Genomic DNA, 26,341 nt, shown 5'->3' on the forward strand with positions numbered 1-26,341 from the left:
CCATTATTTGCCGGTTAACCAGAATAGAGATCAATCAATAAGAAAAAGGAAGAGACACTATGTAAATGACTGTTTAACTAAAAGACATATGCCTCCCCAGCCCACTTCCACACTAATTAAAGCACACATTCATTTCAAATTAAAATAAACCACAAAAAGTTTACATCCAACTAATGTAGAGCATTAAACCATATGGTCTTTCTTTTGTGTAAGTCTAACTTCAATGTTTAACTTTCCATCTAAATGTTTCCTCCTCCTCTTTGAAAATTCTCCAAAAGTATGCAGCTTTATTTTACCTCTTGAGTATTATGGTGAAAATGTTTCAGCATCAGATATGTGTCAGCCTACAATATACACTTGAAGGTATTTATAGATCATATAATATATAAAGATATGCAAAGATATAAACATAAGGACATGATCATCATGCATTTCACAGTAAGAAGAGAGAAATAAAATATTAACCAATTCCTGTCCTGGCACCCTGGTATATATACTTAGCTTCTAGTTACCTTAAATTCCTAGTAAGTAGCCATTCTCCTTTGCATCTGTGTGACAGGTATGGTTTAAAGGCTGGGACATGCAGACTATCCTGAGACCACAATGCCCTGCAGACATCACACAGCAGCCCTGCCTACAGTTTGATTTCTATTTGTGGATTCCACAGACAATAAATAAAAACCTGTGGGACTTCTGATGTAATACTTAAAAAGTATCTCCTGCTTGGGCAGGAGGCTGAGATATGAGGACTGCAGTTCAAAGCCAGCCCAGGCAGGGAAGTTCCTGAGACCCTTATCTCCAATTAACCACCAGAAAACCGGAAGTGGCACTGTGGCTCAAGTGGTAGAGTGCTAGCCTTGAGCTGAAGAGCTCAGGGGCAGTGCCCAGACCTAGAGTTCAAGCCCCAAGACTGACAAAAAAAAGTCTCACCTTAAGAAACACATGAAATGGATCAATTAGGGAAGGATCCTTACAGGTATTGGTAATTTAGATCTATGTATAAGCCCAGAAGCATAGATAAGGCTTTCTTTTTGCCATTATACACTTTTGCCAGCTTTTAAAAAAAAGATAAATCTATGGTGTGATTAATCCCATAAAGGACACATTTCAAAATGGTTCAGGCAGGTAGTATTGCAAGTGGAAATAGGTAGAAGAGAAAAAAAAAGGGGGGGAGGCTCAAATTGAAGTAAGGAGGTCAGGTCTGGCCAACACCATATTGGTGAATTGTAGGGTCTGGCATCTTATTTTCATTCTGTGGGAAGGAGATGCCCCATCTCCCAAGTGATGGGCATACCCAGATCCCTGGAGGCAGGGGCAGGCACTTGCTGATAGGTTACTGAATCTGTCAGTCCAGTACCTGTGACTGGGAATTTCCTGTGGACCTGCCCCCTGCTCGGACCCTATTTAGGCCTAGACTAGCACAGGTGTAATGGCATAGTGTAATGGCACCTGTGCTAGTCTGGGCCTAAATAGGGTCCACATGTGTCTCTGTGATCATATCCTGTGTCCTGTCTCCTGGCTCATCTCCAGTTATCAGGGCATCGTAATTCAGCTCTCCATCAGGGCTGAATTAGTTTATTGATAATGTTTTTGCTCTTACTCTCTAGCCAGTTTCTTAGCTGTGTTATGTATATTTGGGGGCTGCAGGCCTTTGTTACAATGGGCAGCCTGCAGATTGCTAGTGTTGTAATAAAGGCTCTGATATTCCATCTACCTAAATGTGGCTTCTGGGATAATTCACCTTACAACAAAATCAGCTCCAAAGAGTTAAAGGATAGATAACACATATCCTGATAACATCAGAGCACACCTCCATATTCTAATAAGTTCATCTAAAAGGTCTTTGGTACTAAAGCACTAATTTGATTCGTTTAAATAAGTTGTTAACTCATCAAAAGTGAATTTTTCTCTAAGGAGATGTTTAACTAGATTGTTAAGAAATCTAAAGTTCCCAAAGAACTAAGTGCTTCCAGGAGAGAGAAAGAGAGAAAGGGAGAGGAAAGAGGAAGAAGAGAGGGAGGGAGAAAGAAGAGAAGGAGGGAAGGAAGGAGGGAGGGAGGGAAGGAAGGAAGGAAGGAAGGAAGGAAGGAAGGAAGGAAGGAAGGAAGGAAGGGAAGGAGGGAGGGAGGGAGGGAGGGAGGAAGGGAAGGGTTCTGCAGTCTTAATCTGTCTGAGCCACCATAACAAAAATACTCCCTGACTTAAATGAAAGAAATTTATTCTTGTAATTGTAACCCTTCTGTACAGTATGTTCTCAAATAAAATAAAATAAAATTTAAAAAAAAAAAAAAAGAAATTTATTCTTCAAAGTACTGGAGGCCAGGAGGCCAGCATAGTCAAGTTCTGGAGAAAGTCCTCTTTTTAACTTGCAAATGGTGATCTTCTCGTTGCGTCTGTGCAAGGTAAGAACTAGCCTTGTTGTCCCCTCCCCTTCCTCTTCTTATGAAGACACCAGCTATGAAGCTGAGCTTCACCTTTTTGAGCTCATTTAAACTTAAATCACTGGAAAGGCCCTATCTCCAACAGAATCCATGTAACCTGAAGAACTTTAACATATAAATGGGGTAGGAAGATAATACAGCCTCTACCACTGAACTGTATAATTAAAAGTGTAATCATACTAAATTTTACCATACGGATTTTAGCACAAAATAAAATGACCATGAAAGAGGAAAACAAGACAATCCTAGCTCTAAGTCAGTTCACTTCTTCTGAACCCCTCAGATCTTATTCAAGAAACTGTAGAGAACCTGCTAACGAGATAATTACCATGGCTAGCTATATTAGAAGAAAGACGTGACAAAAGATGACCATGAAGGCAATCCCACTTGAAGTTTTCCAATAAGAAGATATGGAGCAATCCAACAGGCATCACTGGACAAGATGAAGAAATAAGAAGTGACCTCTAAAAACACCAAAAATGATCCTGTAGAAGATGGTATGATCTGACAGCCTTGTTTCTTGCTTGAGTTATCACACTGTTTAGATTCACCTATACTTTGTGAGACTGTGGCCAGGATAGCCAGGTTGGGCTTTTGTTATAGATGGCATCCTCATTCAGGTAGATGCTCATTGTAAGCATGCAGTCTTTCTTCAAACACTCTCCCCAGCTGGCCAACAGACTGCCTTATTCTTTGACTCTCCTTGGCTTTCTGAGTGTTCTTTCTCACTCTACTAGGCTCTCCTTATCTTACTGGCTATCATGTATGTGAATGTACCAGGAGTTAAGGCTGAGATCTCATCTCCCTGCAAACTAGATCATGAGGAGAGTTCAACCAGTCCCATGACTATAAAATCATCTCTAACCAATTATTCTCACCCTAGTTGCCAGTCAAGACTTCTCCCCTCAAATCCTATATCCACTGTCTAATAGATGTCTACCAAATGAAGATCTCACATCTAGCATGACATCAAAATTTAACTCTCACTTTCACCACATCCTTCTCTCCAAAAAATTCTGGTTTCTCTAGAGATGTATAGATCAAACATATGTTGGGGTCGTTCCCATTTCCCCATTATTTTTGCACCACACATCTTATCTGTCAGGAAATCCTGTTGGCTCTCTCATCAAAACCCAACTAGAATCTAATCACTTTGAACCATCTCCATTTCTGCTTTCTTGGCCCAAGCCATTATCATCACTACAGCTACTGTCACAACCTCTCTAAACTGGCTCTCCCCACTCCCTCCTGCCACCTTTGAGTTTGCTTTCACACAACAGTCAGACTGACTCTGAAAAACAAAATATGTCTTTTTCTACTCAGAATTTTCTAGATGTCTTCCATTCACAGAGTAAGATAGTCACCAGGGTCCTAGTACCTTCCTAAGCCCAGCTCAGACCACTTTCTACTTTGCTCACTGTATTTCAAACATCCTGGTTAGCCAATTTATAATGGAGGCACAGACTTTTTTCTGGTCAGTCGTGGGGCTTGAACTCTGGGCTTGGACGTTGTCCCTGCGCTCTTCAGCTCAAAGCAAGCGCTCTACCGCTTAAACCACAGCACCACTTCCGGTTTTCTAGTGGTTTCTTGGAGATAAGAGTCTCATGGAGTTTCTTGCCTGGACTGGCTTTGAATCACAATCCTCAGGATCTCAGTCTCCTGAGGAGCTAAGATTATAGGCTTGAGCCACCAGCACCCAGCTGGAGGCACAGACTTTTAAACCACTCTTTTTACCACTATCACTGTTACTAACTAGTTACCCTGCTTTAATTTCTATAGGTCTATCAATGTAACAACAGAAAAAGTCCCAAGTCCTAACAAGGAGATACAACATTTTCAAGTCAGCCCAGTCAGTAGTCCCATACTCCATATACTTATTTGTAATGTTTGTACAACAGGGCTCCCGAGCTACAGCTTCACAGGATTCCCAGGGACTTCAGCTGAAAAGCATGTTTCATTACAGGCGCAGGTGTCTAGCCCACACTGGTAGCTTCACAACTGTGTTACTTCCCTTCACAGACTGAACACCTAATACCAGGGTTCTCAACAAAATCCAAGCAGCACTGTGCTGAATTCCCTACAGATGACAGAATGCTGTTTATTAATGGCTGATAGAAGAGGAATTTTAGCTCTAGTTGTTTTGAATTTGGGCAATATGCCTGGGTGCTTTTTCTCCTCTCATACCTTTACTGCTGACCACTCCTGGTCCAAAGAGTGACATAGAATGTTGCCTTTAAGAAAGTTAAGGTGGCTATGTCTAGCTTCCACATACATAGAATGTTACTGTATTCTTTTTTCCTTTAGCTGTCAAGCATAAGCCAATGTGAAAAAGTTAAGACACAACCTAGCTAATGAAAATGAGTACGTGATCATTCTTAAAATGCAAATCTACATATTTTAAGGGTTAGAGAAAGATGTTCTGCTTGAGATGGATTTGAGGAATCCAGAGAAAGCCTGGATGTAATGAATATAAAAATACTGATTGAGCAGAGGTTGTACACAGCAGTGTACAAAACATGGGAAGAGCAAGAATCATGCAGGAGAGCTGAGTAGCCAATCACACAAGCCAAGTAGATTGACAGATTAAACAGACAGATACTCTAGGGATAAACCTCTGATGGGTTCATGGGAGCAGAAGGGAAGTGGAAGGGGAAGAGAGGGGAGGGTAGATGCATTCGGATAAATCTACATTTCTATTAAATGAAAAAGAAGAAAGGAGAATCATAGGATTGGAAAACATTTCAATTTCCTTTCCTTCCTCTGTGGACCCGAGTTTCCTTCCTATTTATCCTAGCTCTGTCTTCTCTGGTGTTGTCTTATTAACCAAATCCTATCACCATTATCATTTTTCTCTCTGGGAACTCCTCCCAAAGTACTAAGTTGGCAACTAGAGTCTCTCGTACCCACAGCAAGGCTATTCTCAAGCCTGGGAAGCCACTGTATTTTCCCTTGGGGCAAATGGACACTTGGAAGATGCAGGTGTTTCTCTAAAATGCACTTCCATGGCTTTGTTTCTTCAGCAAATAACAAGAAGAAAGGTATCTGTGTTTCTAATCTCAGTTGAAACAGTCCTGACCTTATGTTGCTTTGTGCAGAAGACAATATCCAAACTTATCATCAAATTCTAGACAGTTGTTTCCAAACTATTTAAATTCCCACATGGTTTTCTTCCATTGGCAGTGAAAAACAAACATAAATTGTTGAGAGTATGGAAAACTCATCTACAGGGCTCAGTCAGGATTAAGGATGAAAACAACACACACACACACAGTAGTTTCAGCTCTTCTAATTCTTAGTTCCTCCTCAGCTCTCTTCCTAGGGAAGTTGGCAGTCATTTTTCAAGAGCAGGGTAGATAAGGCCTGGGAATAAAGAAAGCAGCTCAGCATTCCGTTTCAAAATTTTTTTAAACCAATAGCCAAAACAATAAACAATCTTGAAAGCATAGATTTCTTTTGCAAGTATCAGGCCCTTGAGACAGCAAATGGTTTTTTACCTTTGTTTTGTTTTGTTCTGGTATGTTTTTACTGCTAAAATCTTAACTCTTTTGCCCAGAAGATATGATGGGAGTAGAGAAAGTAGGCTCACAGAATAAAAGGATGGAGGTGGCAGTGGAACACCCAATGGGTTGAGAAAAAACAGGCGAGAAGTATACTCTTCTTCCCTTCCAGAATTCTGGATGGACAAACAGAGAGTGGCCAGTATAACCAGCAAACAGGGAGAAAAGTCAGAGTCATTTCGAAAGGTAGAGGGCGGTAGGCAAAGATGTCACAAAGCAAGCTCTGTTCTAGAAAATGGGATCAGTTACTTATTTATACATCTACCTTTTATTGTTTAAAAAAATTTATGCTGGTACTCGGGATTAAACTCAGGGCCTAGGTGCTACCTTTTTCTCTCCAGGCTAGCTCTTTACCACTTGAGCCACAGCTCCACTTTTCGACTTTTTGGTAGTTAATTGAGAGTCTCACAGACATTCTTCCCCTGGCTAACTTTGAATTGCAATCCTCGTATCTCAGTCTCCTGAGTAGCTAAGATTATAGACAGGAGCCACCAGTACCCAGATTATTGTTTAAAACATTAAACCTATCACTAAAGTTCTTAGGTATGGAAAAGTAGGGTAGTGGTCTGAATTTACAACTTTTCATATAGGGAATATTGAAATCCATCTATTTTTTCAAGTAGGACTTTGCTGAGCATCTACTAGGTTCTGTTTATACTCAGATAGCAGACTTGAAACAGGCAGAAAAGTCCCTTTGCCAATATGGTCCCCATTTTACCTGGAGAGGCAAGCAATAAGCAATACAAAAAAATATATAAAGAATATAGTCAATTGAGCAGGATGATAACAGTGGCAGGTATACTTTAGAAAGACTGGGGTAAAGATGTCACAACAGTGAACCACAGAAAAGGTGCTACTAATTATTTTTCCTGCCTTAGAGCTAAGTGAGAAAGAAAAAAGTTCTTGAAGAATTTTCACCCTATTGGTCCCATTGCCTTAGCATCTTCCTGCCCTACCCACCCACTGGACAGAACCTACCACTTCCAACACTTTCCCTGTGCTTCTCCAGCCTCCCATCACTAACAAGTGAACACTTGCTTCATGGGAGGGAGGTGGTTTCAAACCCAGCCCCTGCTGTATCTCAATAGAGGCTAGAGAGTGACATCTGCTAGAAAACAAAACGTTTTCAGAAGAGCCTTCTGGAACAGGATTTCTAAGGGCAGGATCATGAGTCAAAGTGATCGGGGAATTCTCTGGGAGTCACCTGGCTCGATTAAATCACTTTTTGTGGAGAAACTGTCTATTGCAAGAGCTATCCTTGATCTGTCAATAATTTCCAAAATCATAGTAATCAATATTTTAAAAAGAGAGCCATGGTCAGATAAGATGATGTTAAGCGAAATGAACCCCAAGATAGGGACACAAGTGGTTTTTTACTTCCTTGCTATTGTTTCTAAAGTATTTATAAGGTACCATGTGATTTTTTTTCTTCCTTTGTATGTCCCTCCCCTAACCCCTGTTTTCACCGTATTTGATGTTGGTATACGTTGGGGAGGGGAAGGGAAAAAACAAAGGGATACAGGTTGACCCAGTGCAAAAATGAGATGTACAAGACACTATGTTGAAAAATGAACTTTACAAATTTAGGTGGGGGGGGGGGGGGGGGAGTGTAGTTGAAGAGGTGGGAGGGAAAAACAAAGAAAGAGGCAACAATGCTTGATAAGAAATGTACTCATTACCTTATTCATATAACTGTAACCCCTCTGTACAGTATTTTCACAATAAAAAAACTTATTTTTTTAAAAAGGGAGCCATGTATGGTAGACACTCCTATAATCCCAGCTATTCAGAGATGGAGGCAGGAGGATCCTATCAAAAAACAAGCTAAAGGCTGGGAAGGTGGCTCAGTGGTAGAGCGCTTGCCTTGCAAGCCTGAGGCCCTGGGTTCGACTCCTCAGCACCATATAAGCAAAAAAGAAAAAGCCGGAAAGTGGCGCTGTGGCTCAAGTGGTAGAGTGCTAGCCTTGAGCTGAAGAGCTGAGGGACAGCGCCCAGGCCCAGAGTTCAGGCCTCACAACCGGACCCCCCCCCCCCCAAAAAAACAAGCTAAATACAAAAGGGTTGGGGGTGGGGCTAGATTAGTAGAGTGCCCACTTACTAAGTCCTGAGTTCAATTCCCAGTACCAGAAAAAATTAAGAAACAGAAATAATAGCATGATTCAGCAAAAGAGAGAGGAACAGCAAAGGAAGTGGGAAGGGAATCAGAGAAAATGATGAAAAGAAGCTAAAGCTAGTATGGATGTGTTTTTCACATCGAGTAAATAAAGTGTGGCACCAAGAAAGGAGTCAATTTTCAATTGTAAGCAAATGAATATAAGGAGGTGAAGATTCATGTTTGAGGAAGCATAAAAATGAAAGAAATGGCAGAAAGTAAAGAGAAAGCAAGATTGGGTGTTTTATTCACATGTGCATATGAGTTTTATTTTAGGATCACAGTCACATGGATGTATTTATGGGCTTATGAAAGAGAGATGAATAATGCACAAGAAACAGGGTAAAAAGCTGCAGGGAAAAGGCCTATCAAGGTTCTATCTATCTATCTATCTATCTATCTATCTATCTATTTTCCATCTCCCCCTTTCTTCCATATTTTTCCAACTCTTCCTGTCTGAAATCTAACCAGTTCTACTATCTAACTTTCACCACCATCATCTCTGACTGGTTCCATGCTTAACACCTTACAGCTCATTTCTCACAGACCAACAGATTGACAATTAAAAAACAGGACTAAAAAAAGAAAAAGAAAAACAGGACACAAGTCATGCCTATCACCTGAGATGAAGAAAGGTAGTAATGTGAGAATTGGGAAAAGGGAAAATTCAAGAGTTGTACAAGAACATTTGATCAGCAGCACATGAGAGAGATGACCTCAGAGAGGACTCGGGATTGTGAACCTGCATTAGGTGGCAGCTGTTCCTATGACTGTGCACCTAACTCCAGCTACTGCTCAGCAATCCAGGGAGAAATCCAGCAGTAGATCAAGATGGGCAGGCTTTGGAGCATTGTGCAGCAGGAAGAGGAAGGGATAACAAAACTGAGAGGGCTGGTGCCAGTTTGGGAGAGGGCTGCTCTTAACAAGCCTGCAAAAAGGCAGCTGGGGCATGCCAGTGGCTCACACCTGTAATCCTAGCTACTCAGAAGGCTGAGATCTGAGGATCATGGTTCCAAGACAGCCTGGGCAGGAAAGTCCATGAGACTTTCATCTCCAATTAACCACCAAAAAAAACAGGAAGTGAAGCTGTAACTCAGTAGAGCACTAGCTTTGAGCAAAAAAGCTAAGGGACAGCTCCTAGACCGAGTTTTTCTATGAAGCCTCAGAACCTGCACGGGGGAGGGAGGAGAAGGAGAAGGAGAAGGAGAACGAGGAGGAGAAGGAGAACGAGGAGGAGAAGGAGAAGGAGGAGGAGAAGGAGAAGGTGAAGGAGAAGATGAAGGGGAAGGGGAAGGAGAAGGAGAAGGAGAAGGAGAAGTTGGAAACATACCTGCTTAAAGGATATTCTGGGACAATTGACTGGCAAGCCCACAGGGAGCCCAAAGTAAGAAAATTCCCAAGTTCTATGACTCTGAAACCAAAATTATAAGGGGAGTCAATACTAGCCTTGTTCCTTCCCAAACACCTCACTAGAAGCTCACAAGTAAGTGTCCTTCCCTTACATTTATTTCAAACCGGTGAGGCTCCCGAATTAGGCGGCCACAGATTAAGTCTTTTGGAGACTGTTTAAAAATAAATGCAGGTTTTTTAAAAGGTAAGATAGAAAGGGTAGGCTAAAAACTAGGCTCCAAAAGGGAAGCTGTAAACTTCAAAGGGAATCTTTGAAGTCTCCAGTCTTTTCTGGGAGTCAACCTGGGTCTAGTTCTCATTCTATAAAGAGCAAACACACACACACACACACACACACACACACACACACACACACACACACACACACACACACACACACACACACACACACACACACACACACACACACACACACAGAGCAGTCTTCACAACTTATGTAAATTTTAAAAAAGTAGGTAAACAATCACCTGGGAGCTAGCTTAGCAATTGCTCCAAAGAAATCCATACTCTAGCTTACCAAAGTAATTCTGGAATCCTTGCATAAAGGTCTTTTGTATCCTAGCCTCTTATTTAAGGAGCCCCAAATATATTACTATATACATTATTAGTCTTTTATTCTGTGAAAAAATTAATATTTCATCTCAAGCAAATTAAAATCAGTATGTGCTTTATATCAGTATACCCTTTGTAGGATACATGCACAGATCATCTAAGTCCCCACTTTACCTAGCAGATCATGAAGTCTACCCTGGGTAATGGATATATTATTAGGAGTCAAAAATTAACATATTGGAAGGTCACCAAATAAGCCTGTAGTTGTTAGAAAATAAAATTCTCTGACTAAAATAAATGTTCTTGGAAAAATGAGATTTCCTAGAAATTCCCCCCCCCATCACTTTTATTTTGCTTGATAACACAAAAGAAAAATGCCATGCATCCAATGATCTATTTTAAACCAATTTTGTCAGTCTTGAAAGTTGGTAGAAAACAATATTGACAGTGAAAATTATATTAGCATCATCTACCTCCATTCTACATGAAAGGCTACTAATGAAATTATTTGCCTTCAAATAGAAAAAAAAAAAAACCAATAATTTGGATTCCACAAATTCTCCATAGGGCTCATTCCTCTCAACTGTCCAAAGAAACTACTCATGGGAAGTCACCTGTGTCAGCCACATGGCTAATGACATGCTGTCCCTGTCTTCTGTTGCACCTCACTCCCTTCCATCTTGGAGTCTCTTGTTCATCCTAGGCAAGTAAACTCTTTTTACAGAGCCATACTTGACTTTCTCCCCATCTGCACTCTCTCCTTGGACTCTCAGTGGCTGTCCTCAGATACCCACCCTACCAGCTTGGTTTTCCCAATATTCTCTTGTCCTCAGACATTGTGAAGCCCACATTCCTGACTGCCTAATGGACATGTCCCATTGAATAAAGGACACCCTCTTCCCCCAGGATCGTCTGTTCCACCTTTATCAGAAAAGTACTCTGTCATTCATCCATCTAAATTTACTTCTGTATGTTTGCTTCTGTAAATTTACTTCTGCCTGTCCTTTTCAACTCTTCTACAGCATCCTACACATTCATTGTGACAACTTTTTTTCCTAATACTTCAGGAACTTTATATATGATCTCTGTTTTGGATTAAGTCTGAAATGGAGGGGCTATTCTCCACATTTTACAGATGATGGTTTAGGTAACTCATGTGAAGTTTTAGTAAGTAATAACGAACAAACACCTCAAACCTAGGTTGCCTGACTCCAGAGATTACAGTCTTTTTACATACATAACACTGCAGCCCATGCCAAATCTGGTCTGCCACCAACTGTACTGGACCCTGGCTGAGTTCATTTATTTATATGTTGTTGTCTGTGGCTGCTGTAGCAATACAACAGCCAGAGATGATTCACTGCAACAGACTTTGAGACATTGCAGCCTAGCCTAACTTAGTTACTCTGTAACCCTTTACAAAACAAAAAGTCACTTGCCAACTATAAACCTCTATCTTCCATATATTCCTCCATCTCAATTTTTCCTGGATTACTCCAGCAGCTCTCTACTTGGTTTTTGTTTTGTTTTGGTTTTGCCCATAGCCATGGTCTTCTCTAGCTATCTTACACAATGAAGCATCAAATCTTATTCATCACTCAACCTGTAGGATGAAAGGCAAAGCTCTCATACTATGAAAGACTTCCTGATATCTTGGTTCTTTTCCTCCTCGCCAGGCACATCTGCTTCTCAAACAAGCCAAAGTAAAATGCATTGGGCCTCCCAAAAGGGCCAAATTACGTGTTCCTGTGTCTTGTCATATGTTCTGGGGGAAGGGTTGTATGTTTGTTTTCTTTTTTAACTTGGCCATGACACTTTATTTGCCCCACCATTCAGATGAAACAGTAGATCAGGGGGCCTTGATGAAGTATCTAGGAAGCTTCTCATCTAGACTAGTTCCTATTCTATCATCCCAGACCTAATTCAGGGACAAAAATGTCATGTTCTCTTCACCTAGAAAGAACTTAAGTCCTGTCTCGTTTACCTACTTGTTTTGTATTCAGAGATCCAGAATGACTTCTTTCTAAAACATCTTGCTGGACTCCTTCTGGCTGAGTTAGTTGAACTTTATCAATCCATACACTCATTCATCCAACATGTTCAATAAGTCCAACTAACCACTAGGAGATACTGGCTTGTGCTAAAGATACAAGAACACACAGGACAAACACAGATTGCATTCTTCGGAGTCCAAGTTCTGAATTCAACTGTTCAAAGTCTTAGCTCACAATATGAAGAGAAGTTAGGAGTAGGCGTGGGGTTAGATGAGGACAGAGATAAAGGCATGTTCAGTACTTTCTTGTCTGGTATGCTCACCATATCCAAACATAGTGAGGGCAGAGAAGAATTGAGTATCTCCACACCCCAATATCTACCGGAGCACCTGGCACCATGATGAATAGAATGAATAACTCTGAATGACAGAAGAACAGGATTCCTTTCCAGAAAGACCTTTGCATGGACTCCAGGCTAGGTAATAGGACACTAAAAATAATATCTGGTTGTTTTCTGGAAATATTCTACCTTTACAGACTATAAGAGAGTTCGTGAAAATCTAACGACATAAGAAGACACATGGTATAAAAGAACATGTCTACAAAGGACAAGTTCTATTTTGAATAAGAAGCAGAGAATAAAGTACACATCACACAGTCTTTTTTTAACTACTGGACTGTACATCCAAAACTACGAAGCCATTTAAAAAAAAAGTACCTACACAACCCTGAACTTTGAGCTCCACAAAATGTTTTTCCTCATGGGATACTCAAGTCATTAAAGAACAGAGAAGATAAAAGAAAAAGTTCTTACAAGCTCAGGTAAAGAACTGACCCAGTTTCCAAAATAAACACAAGGCTTGAAGCTCTCACTATCTGACTAAAACTAAGACCAGAAATGAAAATCAGCAAGTTCACATTCCATTGCTTGCCCACACCACAAAAGCAAGGAAAAGAAGAAACATAATAATATTATATCTGAATTAATGGAAGTATCATATTAACACTTGAGATTTTTGTTGTTGTTGTTGATCATGGGGCTTGAACTCTGGGCCTGGGCTCTGTCCCTCAGCTCTTCAGCTTAAGGCTAGCACTCTACTACTTGAGTCACAGTGCCACTTCTGGTTTTCTGGTAGTTTACTGGAGATAAGAGTCTCACAAAGTTTCCTGTCTGGGCTGGCTCTGAGCCACGATCCTCAGATCACAACCTCCTGAGCATCTAGGATTACTTCAGAGATTTTTTTTAAGGGCATCTACCCAAATCTAGCACATTTCTGGGTGCTCCTCAATGGGTATGCATTCTAGTATCTCTCCAGACCCTTTTGCCTGAGACAAAAACGTTTGCTTTCCTAGGCTGATTACTTTCTATACAGAAAAACAGTTTCCTTTCTAAAAGCATATTTTCTTTTTTTTTCCTTTTTCTGGGGGAGGGGAGGTCCGGTCGTGGGGCTTGAACTCTGGGCCTGGGCGCTGTCCCTCAGCTCTTCAGCTCAAGGCTAGCACTCTACCACTTGAGCCACAGCGCCACTTCCGGCTTTTTTCTTTTTGCTTATGTGGTGCTGAGGAGTCGAACCCAGGGCCTCGGGCATGCAAGGCAAGCGCTCTACCACTGAGCCACCTTCCCAGCCCCCTAAAAGCATATTTTCTTACCTCCATAACATTCTCTGATAATATTTCCTTGATTGAATTTCAACTTCCTTGATTTCAACTCTTGACTGAATGTTTTCCTAAGAAGATACTTCTCATTCTCCATAAAAATAATGTGAGCACTATGCATGAAAAATCCTACCTCTTTGATACTACCTTGGTTCTATAGTAACTTAATCTCCAATAACTAGTCCCAAGCTATAGACAATGTTCTGACTGCACTAATGAAATCTTAGATGTACTAAGGTGTGTTAGCACTGAAAAAGTGGCTTAAAAACCACATATTTCAATTCATCCAAGTCATTATAACCCAAATAGATAAAATTCCTAAGAGATTTCTTTGAGAATTTGCATTGTCCCCAACTTTTTCTATATTCTAATCTCTGGGTCATGCCATATTTTATTTATTTTCTTTTCCAATGCGTAGTGGTCAAGGCACTACCCGTAATCTCATTTTAACCATTACCTGAATTCCCTAGAGAAAGGCCCAGGAAGCTAAGGCTAAGGCAGCTAAAAATAGGATATGACACTAGTCTACTAGGATATGGAAGAAAAGAGGCTGTGACCAAATGCCCCATGGGCCCTAACTTCCCACACAGAGATTCAAATATCCCTTTCTACTTACACATCCCATAGGCGGAGGGTCTCACTTTACTTTTGAATATGCTAACTATTTGCCACCCAGAGTTTAAACAACACCAGTCCATGACAGTAAAAAAATTTAGACTACTTAAGCTATCATCCATTACTTCCTCTTTGGAAAAGATTCACAAATTAGTATTATTGCACCGTGGTGTCTTCTCTACCAATTACACCTCAATAATGTTCACATTTGTAGTTTTTCATTTTGTGTTTTGCTTTACTCTTCAAGTCTCAGTATGCATGGTCTCACAGCCATTCTGATTGTCAACACACCATGTGAGGTAGACTGCCTGGATTTGTCAATTAAACAGACAACAGTAGAAAGAGTAAACAATGCTTTTGTGTGTGCGCCAGTCTTAGAGCTTGAACTCAGTCTCATGATTTCACTCAGCTTTTTCAATCATAGCTGGTTCTTGGCCACTTGAGCCACGCTTCCAGCCAAGCTTTTTTCTGGTTAATTGGAGGTAAGAGTCTTATGGATTTGTCTGCCTCAGCTGGCTCCAAATCTCAGTTCTCAGATCTCAGCCTCCTAAGTAATTAGGGTTATAAGCATGAGCCATTGTTTAAGCACACACCTTAAAAAAAAGCTTTTAAATAAAACAAACACTCAAATTCCAACTTGTAGCTTTATATATGTCATCTATTTGCTAAATAATGTTTTTAGTAATATATTAAGAATACGTGTGTATACGGAGATTTATGTTTCAACATAAATTATTTGCAGACAGAACTAACTACAATTTACTTTTTATTTCATATGTTTCTTTTATAAAGTTATAATGAAAGATGTGAATATAGAGCTCTTGCTGATGGTTAGATTCAACTAAAATACAAGTTGGTAATAAAGAAGCAACTAAGTAATTACTTTCTTGATGAATCTTCAGAAGAAGAATCATAAAAATACATTAAGAGGATAATCACATTACAAAATTCCCACACTCATGTTCCTTTGTTTTATAGCCATCAAAACAAATTATCAGTGTACTAAGGTGCTTTCCACACAGCAGCAAAATTAGTCAGTCGGCTAATCTTCGGAAAATGGAAAATTATTAGGGGCTCAATAATAAGATTATGTAAATGAAATGGATTAGAAAACATTCCACGAAGGCATCATTAAGTATTTACAGAGTAAATTAGTAAAGAGATTATACACATCTTGATCTAAAAGCAAAACCTTTCTTGCTGTTTTCCACAAGTATTGCAGAATTTAAATGCAAAAATAAAAGTCTTTCATGAAAGCACTTTAGTAGTAAATTTCTTGAAGATCCGCAAACAGGTCAGATTCATCTGTGACTGGAGAGACAGGAAGGCGTGAGGAGGACGGTGGTATGCACGGTAGGCTGTGGGTGATTGCCTCTGCCCAAGCTGTGAGAGTAACCCAGTGCATAAAGCAGCCAGGTGGACTGGCACACAACTCAGGAGACCCACGCAGGAAGATTGTGGCTTCAAAGTCAGCATAGGGAAAGTTAAGGAGATCTTATTTCAAAAGCAAAACACAAGATAAAAGGGCTGGGGCTATGACTAAAGTGGTAGAGCATCTATGCAAAGCTCTGGTTTCAAACAGCAGTACAAAAAAAGCATACCTGATACCATTATAAAATAAAAATAGAACTCAAAAGATGGAAAGGCAACAATTTGAAGAATTCATGATAACAGTCCTATTTTAAAAAGAACCAAGTGACAAGTTCAGGAATGAGAGCAGAAGGATTTTTCACACTGGACAAACACAAAATGAAGGACTTCAGTCTAAGAAATTACACATAACAGGTAAAGGAAATGTCCTGGGATTCTACTAACATAGATGAAATCTGGAAGGAACCCCAGGAGACAGGTCAAAAGCAGGCTATAGTCCTAATTTTATGTGTATTTACTTATTATTGGCTTATGTGGTTAGTTATTCCAGCAGGGAGGGCCTCATTGTGATACCTCATCTTATTTTGATGATTCGTCTGAAATTAACATAAGGAGCCATGTAATTATATTCATGAACAGAGCGCAAGTGCAGTTTTGTATTAGATGGCAAGAGCTTGAGATTCAGAAAGGCCACTAAAGAAAGAAGGAAGCTCATAAGGAAGTTATGAACTGGATTTGCTGCCACTGAAATTTTTAGATCTTGCTAGAAGGCATGAAACAATTGAAGGATTTTTCTAGAAAAAAAAAGTCTACCCTTTACAAGTAGTGATTATTTTTCTCAACAGTTGGTACCACTATCAACTTTTTTTTTTTGGGGGGGGGTGGTCCGGTCGTGGGGCCTGAACTCTGGGCCTGGGCGCTGTCCCTCAGCTCTTCAGCTCAAGGCTAGCACTCTACCACTTGAGCCACAGCAACACTTCTGGCTTTTTTCTTTTTGTTTATGTGGTGCTGAGGAATCGAACCCAGGGCCTCAGGCATACAAGGCAAGCACTCTACCACTAAGCCACCTTCCCAGCCCCCCCACTATCAACTTTTTGATAAAAGATTTTTCACACATATTGAGTTATAATGTCACAGGGGTGCTTCTCACACTAGCCAGTACAGATAGATTGATTTCCTCAAACAAAAGAATGAACTTCACTATCTCACTCTTTCCATTCTCTCTTTCTCTCTCTCTCTTTCTCTTTCTCTCTCTCTTCTCTCTACACACACACACACACACACACACACACACACACACACACACACACACACGCACGCACGCACACACGCACGCACACATCCTAAATCCCTGAGAATGACTAATAGCACATATTAAGTTCTACAAATACTGGTGGTATGTTTGTTATCCTCAATATATAAGATATTAAGATGTTTTTGGCATGTGTGTCTCACAAATTAGAATTGTATGAAGTTACACTAATAGTTCAGGAGCCTAGACTTCTATTGTATTTTCAGATTATCTTCAGAGAAAAATAATCTGCAGAATAAGGAGATTCTAAGAAGGCCCACCCTAGTACACATGGGTTACAGTTTGGACTAATCCAAAGACATAAAAGGAAGGAAAACAAAAGTCAATTAGCAACACAATGTCAGAGCCTGGAATATAAGCTGATAGAAGCAGGATTGAAAGGAGGTAGCAGAATCTCAAGGAAGAAAGAATGGCTAGATTTAAACTAGGTCTTCATCTTGAAAACAAGCCAGGAACGGCAGAAAAGGGAGAGGAAATTTAGATCTAACACACATATTTGGCAATATATAAAGCAGAAAAGAAATAGAACAAATTCTGAGTCAAATGAAGTTGTGAAGACCCAGCTGAATCAAGGTGAAAATTCCCAAGTAAGCTCAAACAATTATGACAATGTGTGCTGGAAGAAAAGATTGTTAGATATTAAGGACACAGAAAATGGCAATGAAAGGTTCTGGTTATGTGGACCATACATTCTGGCTGCAGTTATTGGCAGGTACAGTGAAGGAAAAGCAGACGGAGCTTGGCATTAGGATGGTTTCTGAGGTCGGGTAGGCTTTGGGGAAGATTTTTAATCGAGTGATTCAGGGAAGGCCTGTATGAATTCAGAAGTAGCAGAATGTCCTGCCTCAGGATTGAATGCCATGAGTTTAACGACAAGAGAGTGACCTTTTTTTATTTTTTTATTTTTGCAGGAACAGTAGAAAGTAAAGAGCATCAGACAAGCCAGGACCTATGGGTAAGACTCTGAAAGGTGGAGTTAGTTGGTGTGAATTTTACCTCATGCACATTGAAGAGAATTGAGTAAAAGAATGTTATGATCTTTTTCTTAAGTAGTTGTACAAAGGAGATGCCATTCAACAATGATTACAATACACAATGTTCTCTTAATCAATGTCATACCTATTTCCAGGCTTCTCTGACTTCTGGGTAGAAATTTATGAAGAATAGCAACAAAATTAACAAGAGGAGGTGATATCAAAAGTCCAGGCCACCAAAAATAGGAGTTGGTCTTTGTTGATAAGCTATGGAAGTATAAAACAATAATCCAATGTATGTTGAAGGTCAAGCCAAGAGGCCTGTTTATAAATGGATGCACCCCAAGAGAAAAACAATAGCAATCTAGGATGAGCTTAAGTTTAGGGGCTTGAAAGACAAAAAGAAGAAGGATAGCTATCCTTCAGCTCAATGTAGACTTCATTTTCCCATGGTTCTCTTGAGAAATAACTGTGCTAGGTTCTCATTTTTCAATATAGTTTGTCAACTTTCTTAAAAACTAAGTAGATGCTTATTTGCAACTCTGGGCATTTATCCCAGAGAATTAAGAATTTATGTCCACACAAAAACCTGTACATAAATGTTCATAGTAGTTTTATTTATAGAGTCCAAAACTAAAAATAACCAAAAAAATCCTTTGATACATGACTGGTTAAATAGTGAACATCCAAACCATGAAATGCTACTCAGAAATAAGAAGAAACTACTGATCCATTCACTTTAGATAGATCTCAAGGACATTATGCTGACTGGTAAAAGCCAATTTCCACAAGTCACATTTTATGTAGTTCCATTTCCATAACATTCTCAAAATCACAAGAGCACAGAGAAGGAGAAAAGATCATTAATTTTCAGGGGCTATGGATGATTAGGTAGATTTCATGAAGAAGATCTTCGTGCTGGTGGCATTGTTCTATATTATGGCTGCAGTGGAAATTACAGACATCTACACTTGTGACAAAACAACATAGAAAGCAGCACCAGTGACTCAAACCTTTAAGCCCAAGCTACTAAAGAGGCTGAGAGCTCAGGTTCATGGCTTGAAGAAGAGTCTATGAGACTCCATGTCTAAAATAACCAACAAAAAGCAGGACCAAAGCTATTGGTCAAGTGGTAGAGCACCAGCCTGGAGCAAGAAAGCCCGAAAAGTGTGAGGCCATAAATTCAAGCCTTGGTACTGGGAACAAAAAAAAAAAAGTAGAGCTAGACTGATGTCAATTTGACTTTGTGTCATAGTTATAGAAGATGGAGGAAGCAAGGTACAGAGAATAGCAGGCACTCTCTGCAATTTCTAGTGAATACAATTACTTCAGGCTAGAAAGATGGTTTTTAAACTCTAGCTATGCATAAGTTTAAGCCAAAATGTATTTCATAAATATTAAAAGCATCAGTTGAATTGCCATCAAGATTTCCATACACATCAGGACATTTTTCTCCTAAAAGCCTCTGGAACAAGCAATACTTGGTTTCTAACTCCTCCTCTGACTGCTAGTTATAACCCACAAATAGGACCTATACACTGTTGTTTCTGCAGCTGGATGTAGAGGATTCGAGTGGTAGAAGTGAAGTAACAACTGATATTAGAGCTCTAAGAGCTTTTGGACATTCTGAACTATGAACTACCTGCTTAGTGAGGGACATACTATTGGCCACCCAGTACCTAGGCATGCTAACATGATTCCTACCAAAACTAAGATCTAAATCTTGGTACTACAGAATCTCAAGAAACAATGGGACAGAAGGGAACCTTACTTCATTGTTGGTGGGAATGTAAACTTGTTCAACCACTTTGGAAAGCAGTATGGAGGTTCCTCAAAAGATTTCACATAGAGCTCCCCTATGACCCAGCAATCCCACTTTTGGGCATTTACCCAAATGTTTACAAACAAGACCACACTAAAGCTACCAGCACAACTATGTTTATTGCAGCATTATTTACCATAGCTAAGATATGGAACCAACCCAGATGCCCCTCAGTAGATGAATGGATCAAAAAAATGTGGTATATATACACAATGGAATTCTATGCCTCCATCAGAAAGAATGACATTGCCCCATTTGTTAGGAAATGGAAAAAATTATATTAAGTGAAGTAAGCCAGGCCCAAAGAAACATAGGTTCCAGGGTTTCCCTTATTTGCAATATCTAGTATATGTATGAGTCAAGCAGAAAAGGTCAGATAAGGTGATGTTAGGGAAATGAACCATAAGATATGTATTCAAATGTTTTTTCTCCCTTTCATGCGATTGTTTCTAACACATGTATAAGATTATTTCTTTGTTGCTTTATATCTCCCTCCCCCACAGTATAACCCCTGCTTTCACTGTATTTGATGTTGGTATAATTTGTGGAGGAGATGGGGAAAAACAAGTCGTTTAAGGATACAGGTGGACTTGTTGCAACACTGAGAAGTACAAGTTGTACGTTGGTACAGGGTGGGGGTGGGGGGAGGGGAGGAGGATTGGGTGGGGGGGTGGAGGGGGGAGGCTGGGAAGGGATGTGAAGGGTAAACAAAGGAGGAAGCTGCAATGCTTGGTAAGAAATGTACTCACTATCCTGCCCATGTAATTGTAACCCCTCTGTACAGTATGTTCATAAAAAAAATTAAATTAAAAAAAAGAAACAATGGCCCAGAACAAAAGCTATAGAATTATGATTTAAAGGCTTCTGATGTACTCACTCACACATCCAGTAGAACATTCCTAAAGTGACTTCAGAGCTCAGAACTCCACGTGCATAAAACCACCAAGTCAATATCAATGAGCAGATGTTGGTGAAGGCCCCTCAACACCTTCAGAACAACTTCTTAGTGTGCATTTCCTTAGCATCCTTGTCTATTCATGCCAACCAGTGTCCACTGGAGGTGATAGCATACAGCCTTTGGCCCCTTGAAATAGCAAGCTACTTTCGAGAACACCATTAATACACTCCACACTCAGGCATGTGTGCTAAATCTTAGAACCCCGTCACTGTCAAGTGGACTTGCATTTACTTACCCATTCTTTTCTTTAGTGATAGCTTCAACTTAGCATGTTTGTAACCAATACTACATTTATAAACCTTTTTATTCATCTTAATACATAAACCTGGTTCCTAATACAATCTTTTTTTGTTGTCAGTTGTGGGGCCTGAACTCTGGGCCTGGGCACTGTCTCTCAGCTCTTCAGCTCAAGGCTAGCACTCTACCACTTGAGCCACAGTGCTACTTCCATTTTTTTCTGCTTATGTGGTGCTGAGGAGTCAAACCCAGGGCCTCATGCATGCGAGGCAAGCATTCTACCACTGAGCCACCTTCCCAGCCCCCTAATATAATCTTAATACATAAAACTGTGCCGGGTACCAGTGGCTCACTGGTGTAATCCTAGCTTCTCAGGAAGCTGAGATCTGAGGATCGTGGTTTGAAGCCTACACAGGCTGGAAAGTCTGTGAGACTCTTATCTTCAATTAACTACTCAGAGAAAGCTAGAAGTGGTGCTGTGGCATAAGTGGTAGAGTGCTAGCACAAAGAGGCTAAAGGACAGCACCAGGTTCAAACTCCAGGAACAGCAGGAGAAAAAAAAACACTTTATCCTAAGTTCAGCTCTAATTTAGAAATAATTCATCAACTAAAATATTTTCAGGACTATGTATCTCATGTCAGATCCTGCCTGGTTTGGGGCTATTTAACATAGTACCAACAAATCCTACAGGACGTACCAGATGCCATTTGGTTCCTTCATGGGAGCTCTCTGGAGTAGAACCCCAGGAGCAGAATTAAGCCAGAGTCCCCATTCTGAACTTGCCTCATTCCAAGCCACACTGTTTTTCATGTGCCAACACATTCTAAGGAGCAAAATAGGTTATCTGGCATTATTTTATACAGTTGAATAAGAATGAACCCAGTTATAAACGATCTAAATGAAAACACCGTTCTGAAGATAAAATAGTTCATTTCAATCCCATCAGAGATGGGAGCTAAGAAAATTGCTAAATAGCAAACTTAACTTTGTTTAAAAAAAAAATTGAACCAAGCTACTTACAGCCAACCATCATCATGGCCACCGAAAACATCTTCTCCACATCTGTGGTGGGAGCTATGTTTCCAAATCCTATGGTTGTAAGGCTTGTCATGGTAAAGTAGAGAGAGGACACGTACAGCGAGTCCTTGCTGGGGCCTCCTTCCCATATTCCTGCACTGGTATTGTATCGATATGGAGTCCCGATGCTCAAGGCCAGCTGGTAGAGCCAACTGTCTATTTGGATAGTGTTGGTGACTTCATCAATGACCTCATAGTCTCCAATGCTGTACCAGATGCAGGCCAGCCAGTGGGCGACAAGCCCAAACACGCACACCAGGAGCACAAGGACTGCAGCTCCATATTCCAGGTAATGGTCCAGTTTCCTAGCAACGCGGCCCAGGCGTAACAGACGCACCACTTTCAGAGAGCTGAAGAGACTGCTGATTCCCTGCATAAAACGATAAAAGAAATCACAATGCATTTCCAGAAAAGAAAAAGCTGGGAAAGCAATACTATGGGGTCACTTTCATGGATTTGAGTAGCTATTTATAGACTAGAAATGTACACATACTAAAAGTCTGACTTAAGCCAAAAAAATAAATGGCTGTAAAAACTTGCAAATTCCTTCCCACCTAGGAGCATAAAATACCTTGTAACTATACAAGATTAAACAAGTTTCCATTAGCAAAGGAATATCCAATTGCTTTTTATATGTGCTGCATAAAATAAGCAAAGAAAGACAAAAATGTTTGAATGCAATATACACATAGACAGAAGGGTGATGTATTCAGACCTTTTACTTCTTCCTATAAAATTTTTTCTCTCCACTGAAAGGTTTCTTTTTATGTCTTACTTTGTAATAGCTACAAACAGAAGAACCTCTGAAAAAAGAAACCCAATTTCACAAGCAAGAAAACAACAACAGAAACCATGGACAGGAAATCCCATAGCTGGTCCACTGTGTCCCATCACAACCTTGACACTAAATTTATAGAGTTCTGCAAAACACAAACAGAGCTAGGATAGGTTAAAAGGAGAGAGCAGCAAAAATATTCTTATTTTGGTGGGAAGTTTAAAATGCCAAGCAAAATACTGCCACTTGAAAACATGAAAGCTTTATGAAACCAAGGAGAATCTCACAATGACTTTTTGGAAGTGTAGAACCGTCCATCTGAGGTGGTGGAAGGAGGGAGGCAGACACATTCCTGATAACAGATCAGGAAAACAGGCAGAAAGGGAAGCTAGCACAATCACCTGGGAAGCTCTCATATGATCATAATCTGAATATCAACTAAAGTCCATGACTTCCTGCTAACTCAGTCTCCCAGAAGATGCACGAGAGGCCAGGTACCAATAGGTATTGAGCTATTTGAGAGGCTATGATCTGTGGATCCCCATTCAAAGCAAGCCCAAGAAGGAAAGTCTGTGAGACTCACCTCCAATTAACCACCCAAAATAAGGGAAGTAAAGCTGGGACTCAAGTGGTAGAGCACCATTTTAAAAAAGCTAAGGGACAGTGCCCAGGCACTGAGTTCAAGCCCAGTATTGTGTCCCTATCCCCGCTAATAAAAAGAAAAGGATATAGACAACACAACATGGAAGAGCTATTTGATGTAGTAAAATGAATGTGACATTAATTCATCCTTAATTGTGGTATAGTGCAAGTTCTTTGTAGTTAAGGTAGAAAAGATGAGGATGTTTTTCCTTTGTTAGACTAGATGATAATGTAGCGATGGTCTGTAGTTTTTTTTAACAATAAAATTAAAAGAGAAAGAAAAGAGAGGCAGACTGCAGAGAAGGAGAAACGGCATATCTAGAAGAAGTGAAAAGCAGTGAGGGTGGTGGGGACAGGGCCACTTTGCGCTTTACCCTGCCTTTTAGTTCACTTTCGCCTCTCAAATGCTGTGTCATACACAATGACTTGCAAAAGTATTTCCCCCCCTTGAACACTTGCAGGAAATGTTTAAAAAAAAGGGAGAGATTGAGTTTTAAGTATTTAAAAGGAGTAGAATTAATAAAAATTGAGATGACAAATTGAGATGATACTTTTCAGCACCTCTGCTGAACGGTGAGAAGGTTTAAGACAGCTTCAGAGCTCTCAAAAGTGGACTTGTATAATTGCAATCTAGAAAAATAAAGTAAGTGTTTGTTGGAGCACTTCTGTAGTCTGGGTTCTGAGTTGGACCCTGGGGACATTAAGACAAATTTATCTTGCTTCTGCTCCAAAGAAACTCATCATAGAAATGCATGAAAAACTCCCAAGTTCTATTTAAAAATAAAAACAGTGCCACTGTAGATACTGTTTCCCAGGAACTCAAATTTTTAAAGGAATGGTGGGGATCTGGTTAAATACTGTCTGTACAGTATTTCTACTTGAAATTCCTCAAGATAAAAACAAAGGGTAGAAAATGCAGACACGAAATCTTTACCCCATTTGAACTAAAAGCATCCACAACCCTTAAGTAAAATATAAAGAAACAGAATCTACTGGAATCAAGGCCCCAAAGGTAAGAAGATACATTCTCCTGATCAGAAGGTGGCAGATTTCTTGAGAGAGATGAAAAAGAATAATGGTAAGGGTAAAACTGACCAAGAAGCATTGTATTTATAAACAGACTTGAAACTCCTTTGGTACAACTACTTAAAGAAAATAAATTAATTAATCAAACGAATGAATGAAGAGAAAGCAGATTTCTCCAAGAAGATGTAGTCCACCCTGAAGGACATCGGCTAGGAAGCCCAGTTATTCAATAATACATTTCCTAGAGCCTGCTCCAACACTACTAAAACATTTCATAATGTTTGAGCATCATAAACTCCTTTTGCCATGGTTCTACACCAACCCTTTCTGCTGGTTTTAAACAATTCCTCAACAGTTATTTCTTTAAAATCATATTCTAAAGCTGTCCTCTGCTTCTTTATGGGCTAGACTTCTCATAGCAAAGGCTTCTAGCTTCTATTTCTGGTCCTACTAGAAATTCAGGTTTTAACTGTCTTTTATTTATAGATCATATCCAGACCTACTTTTCAATGCACACAAACGGAAAATTCTCTCCTGAGTTTCTTATCCATAAGCAAGATGTCTGCTATAATTTCCATTTGGAAGTGCTATAGGTACCCAAGAAGGAACAGGTATGAAAGTGAGTCATTCAAGTCTAAGACAATTCTATCTGGCCCAGCTTGTCCCTCAGACCTGGGGCTAAGTCTCATCTTCCCTGTTTTTGCTATATCTAGGTGGTTTTTCAAAGCCTGAAGATCTCACTGCTCAAAGTTCTTAAGAGTTCAAAAAATATCTACTTAATAAATCTCTCAACAATGTCCCTTATTTTCTGTACCCATGGGCCATGTCTTTGTCATGATCTATGCTCTGTGCTCACATGTGAGATAGAAATAGCCTCTCCATGGCCACTTCTACTTTAGAGGTTGCATCATACAGGCTACCAGCTTAGGATGTTCCAAATGCACCTCTGTTAATCATTTCCCTTTTGGATACACCTTGTCATATTAGCCCATTACTTGTAGGATTAAATATTAATTCCTATTCTACCACATAAAGCTCACCTGCCTACCTAATCAGCCTGGCTCCTCTGTGTGCTTGCATGTTCTTATTATGTGCAGCTTACAGAACACCCTGCTGTTTCAAGCTGTATTGCAGGTACTTCCCTTTGCTTAAAGCACTCTTCCTTCCCACTGTCATGGCAGCTAAGACCTTACCTATAGTTATGACAAACATTTCTCCCTCTATGAGCACTTCACTGACATCATCTCTCTGCTTCTACTATCCTCCTTGTCATGCCCTCCCTTCACTCCCTACTGTGCACATCTCTGTTACAACAATTACCACCACAGCTTTTTACAATTCTAATTGCGTGTATGACATCCCGGGAAATTCTAAACTCCTTGTGGAATAGATCTAGTGTCAACTACAAAAGCTGGCATTTGGAAGTATGTTGAACAGCCAACACATTAATTAAATGAAAGATTAACTTTTACAACACAAGTATATGTGGAGGTGAATTCAGAGGGCTTTGGTTTAACCAAATGCAAAGTGATTTAGTAGTATAATGTAGAGAAGAAATAGCCAATGTACCTTTAGGTTGGATTAATAATAGATGACAGTGAATACCAAAAATAATTCTAATCTCTCTACTAGCCAGACACACTGCTAGTAGTGGGAGATTGAAAAAAAATTATCTCAAAACTCTACTGTAGTAGGGAATGTGGATGAAAAGGAGAATGGATCAGGCCACTAACTACATCTAAATACACAGAGTGTTCATGAGGGTGGAG

At 40.0% G+C, this 26,341-nt stretch overlaps 1 protein-coding gene across 1 annotated transcript in view; it reads right to left on the reverse strand.

The window, feature by feature from the left end:
• Kcnh5 (potassium voltage-gated channel subfamily H member 5) overlaps positions 1-26,341 on the reverse strand; it is a 261,532-nt gene that overhangs the window by 159,742 nt on the left and 75,449 nt on the right. Inside the window, exon 7 of the mRNA XM_042682565.1 lies at positions 22,073-22,499. Coding sequence (XP_042538499.1) covers positions 22,073-22,499 — 427 coding nt within the window. The remainder of the gene's footprint in view (positions 1-22,072; positions 22,500-26,341) is intronic.

Source organism: Dipodomys spectabilis, unplaced genomic scaffold, assembly GCF_019054845.1.
Source record: "Dipodomys spectabilis isolate Male_0828 unplaced genomic scaffold, ASM1905484v1 ptg000073l, whole genome shotgun sequence".
Taxonomy (NCBI): domain Eukaryota; kingdom Metazoa; phylum Chordata; class Mammalia; order Rodentia; family Heteromyidae; genus Dipodomys; species Dipodomys spectabilis.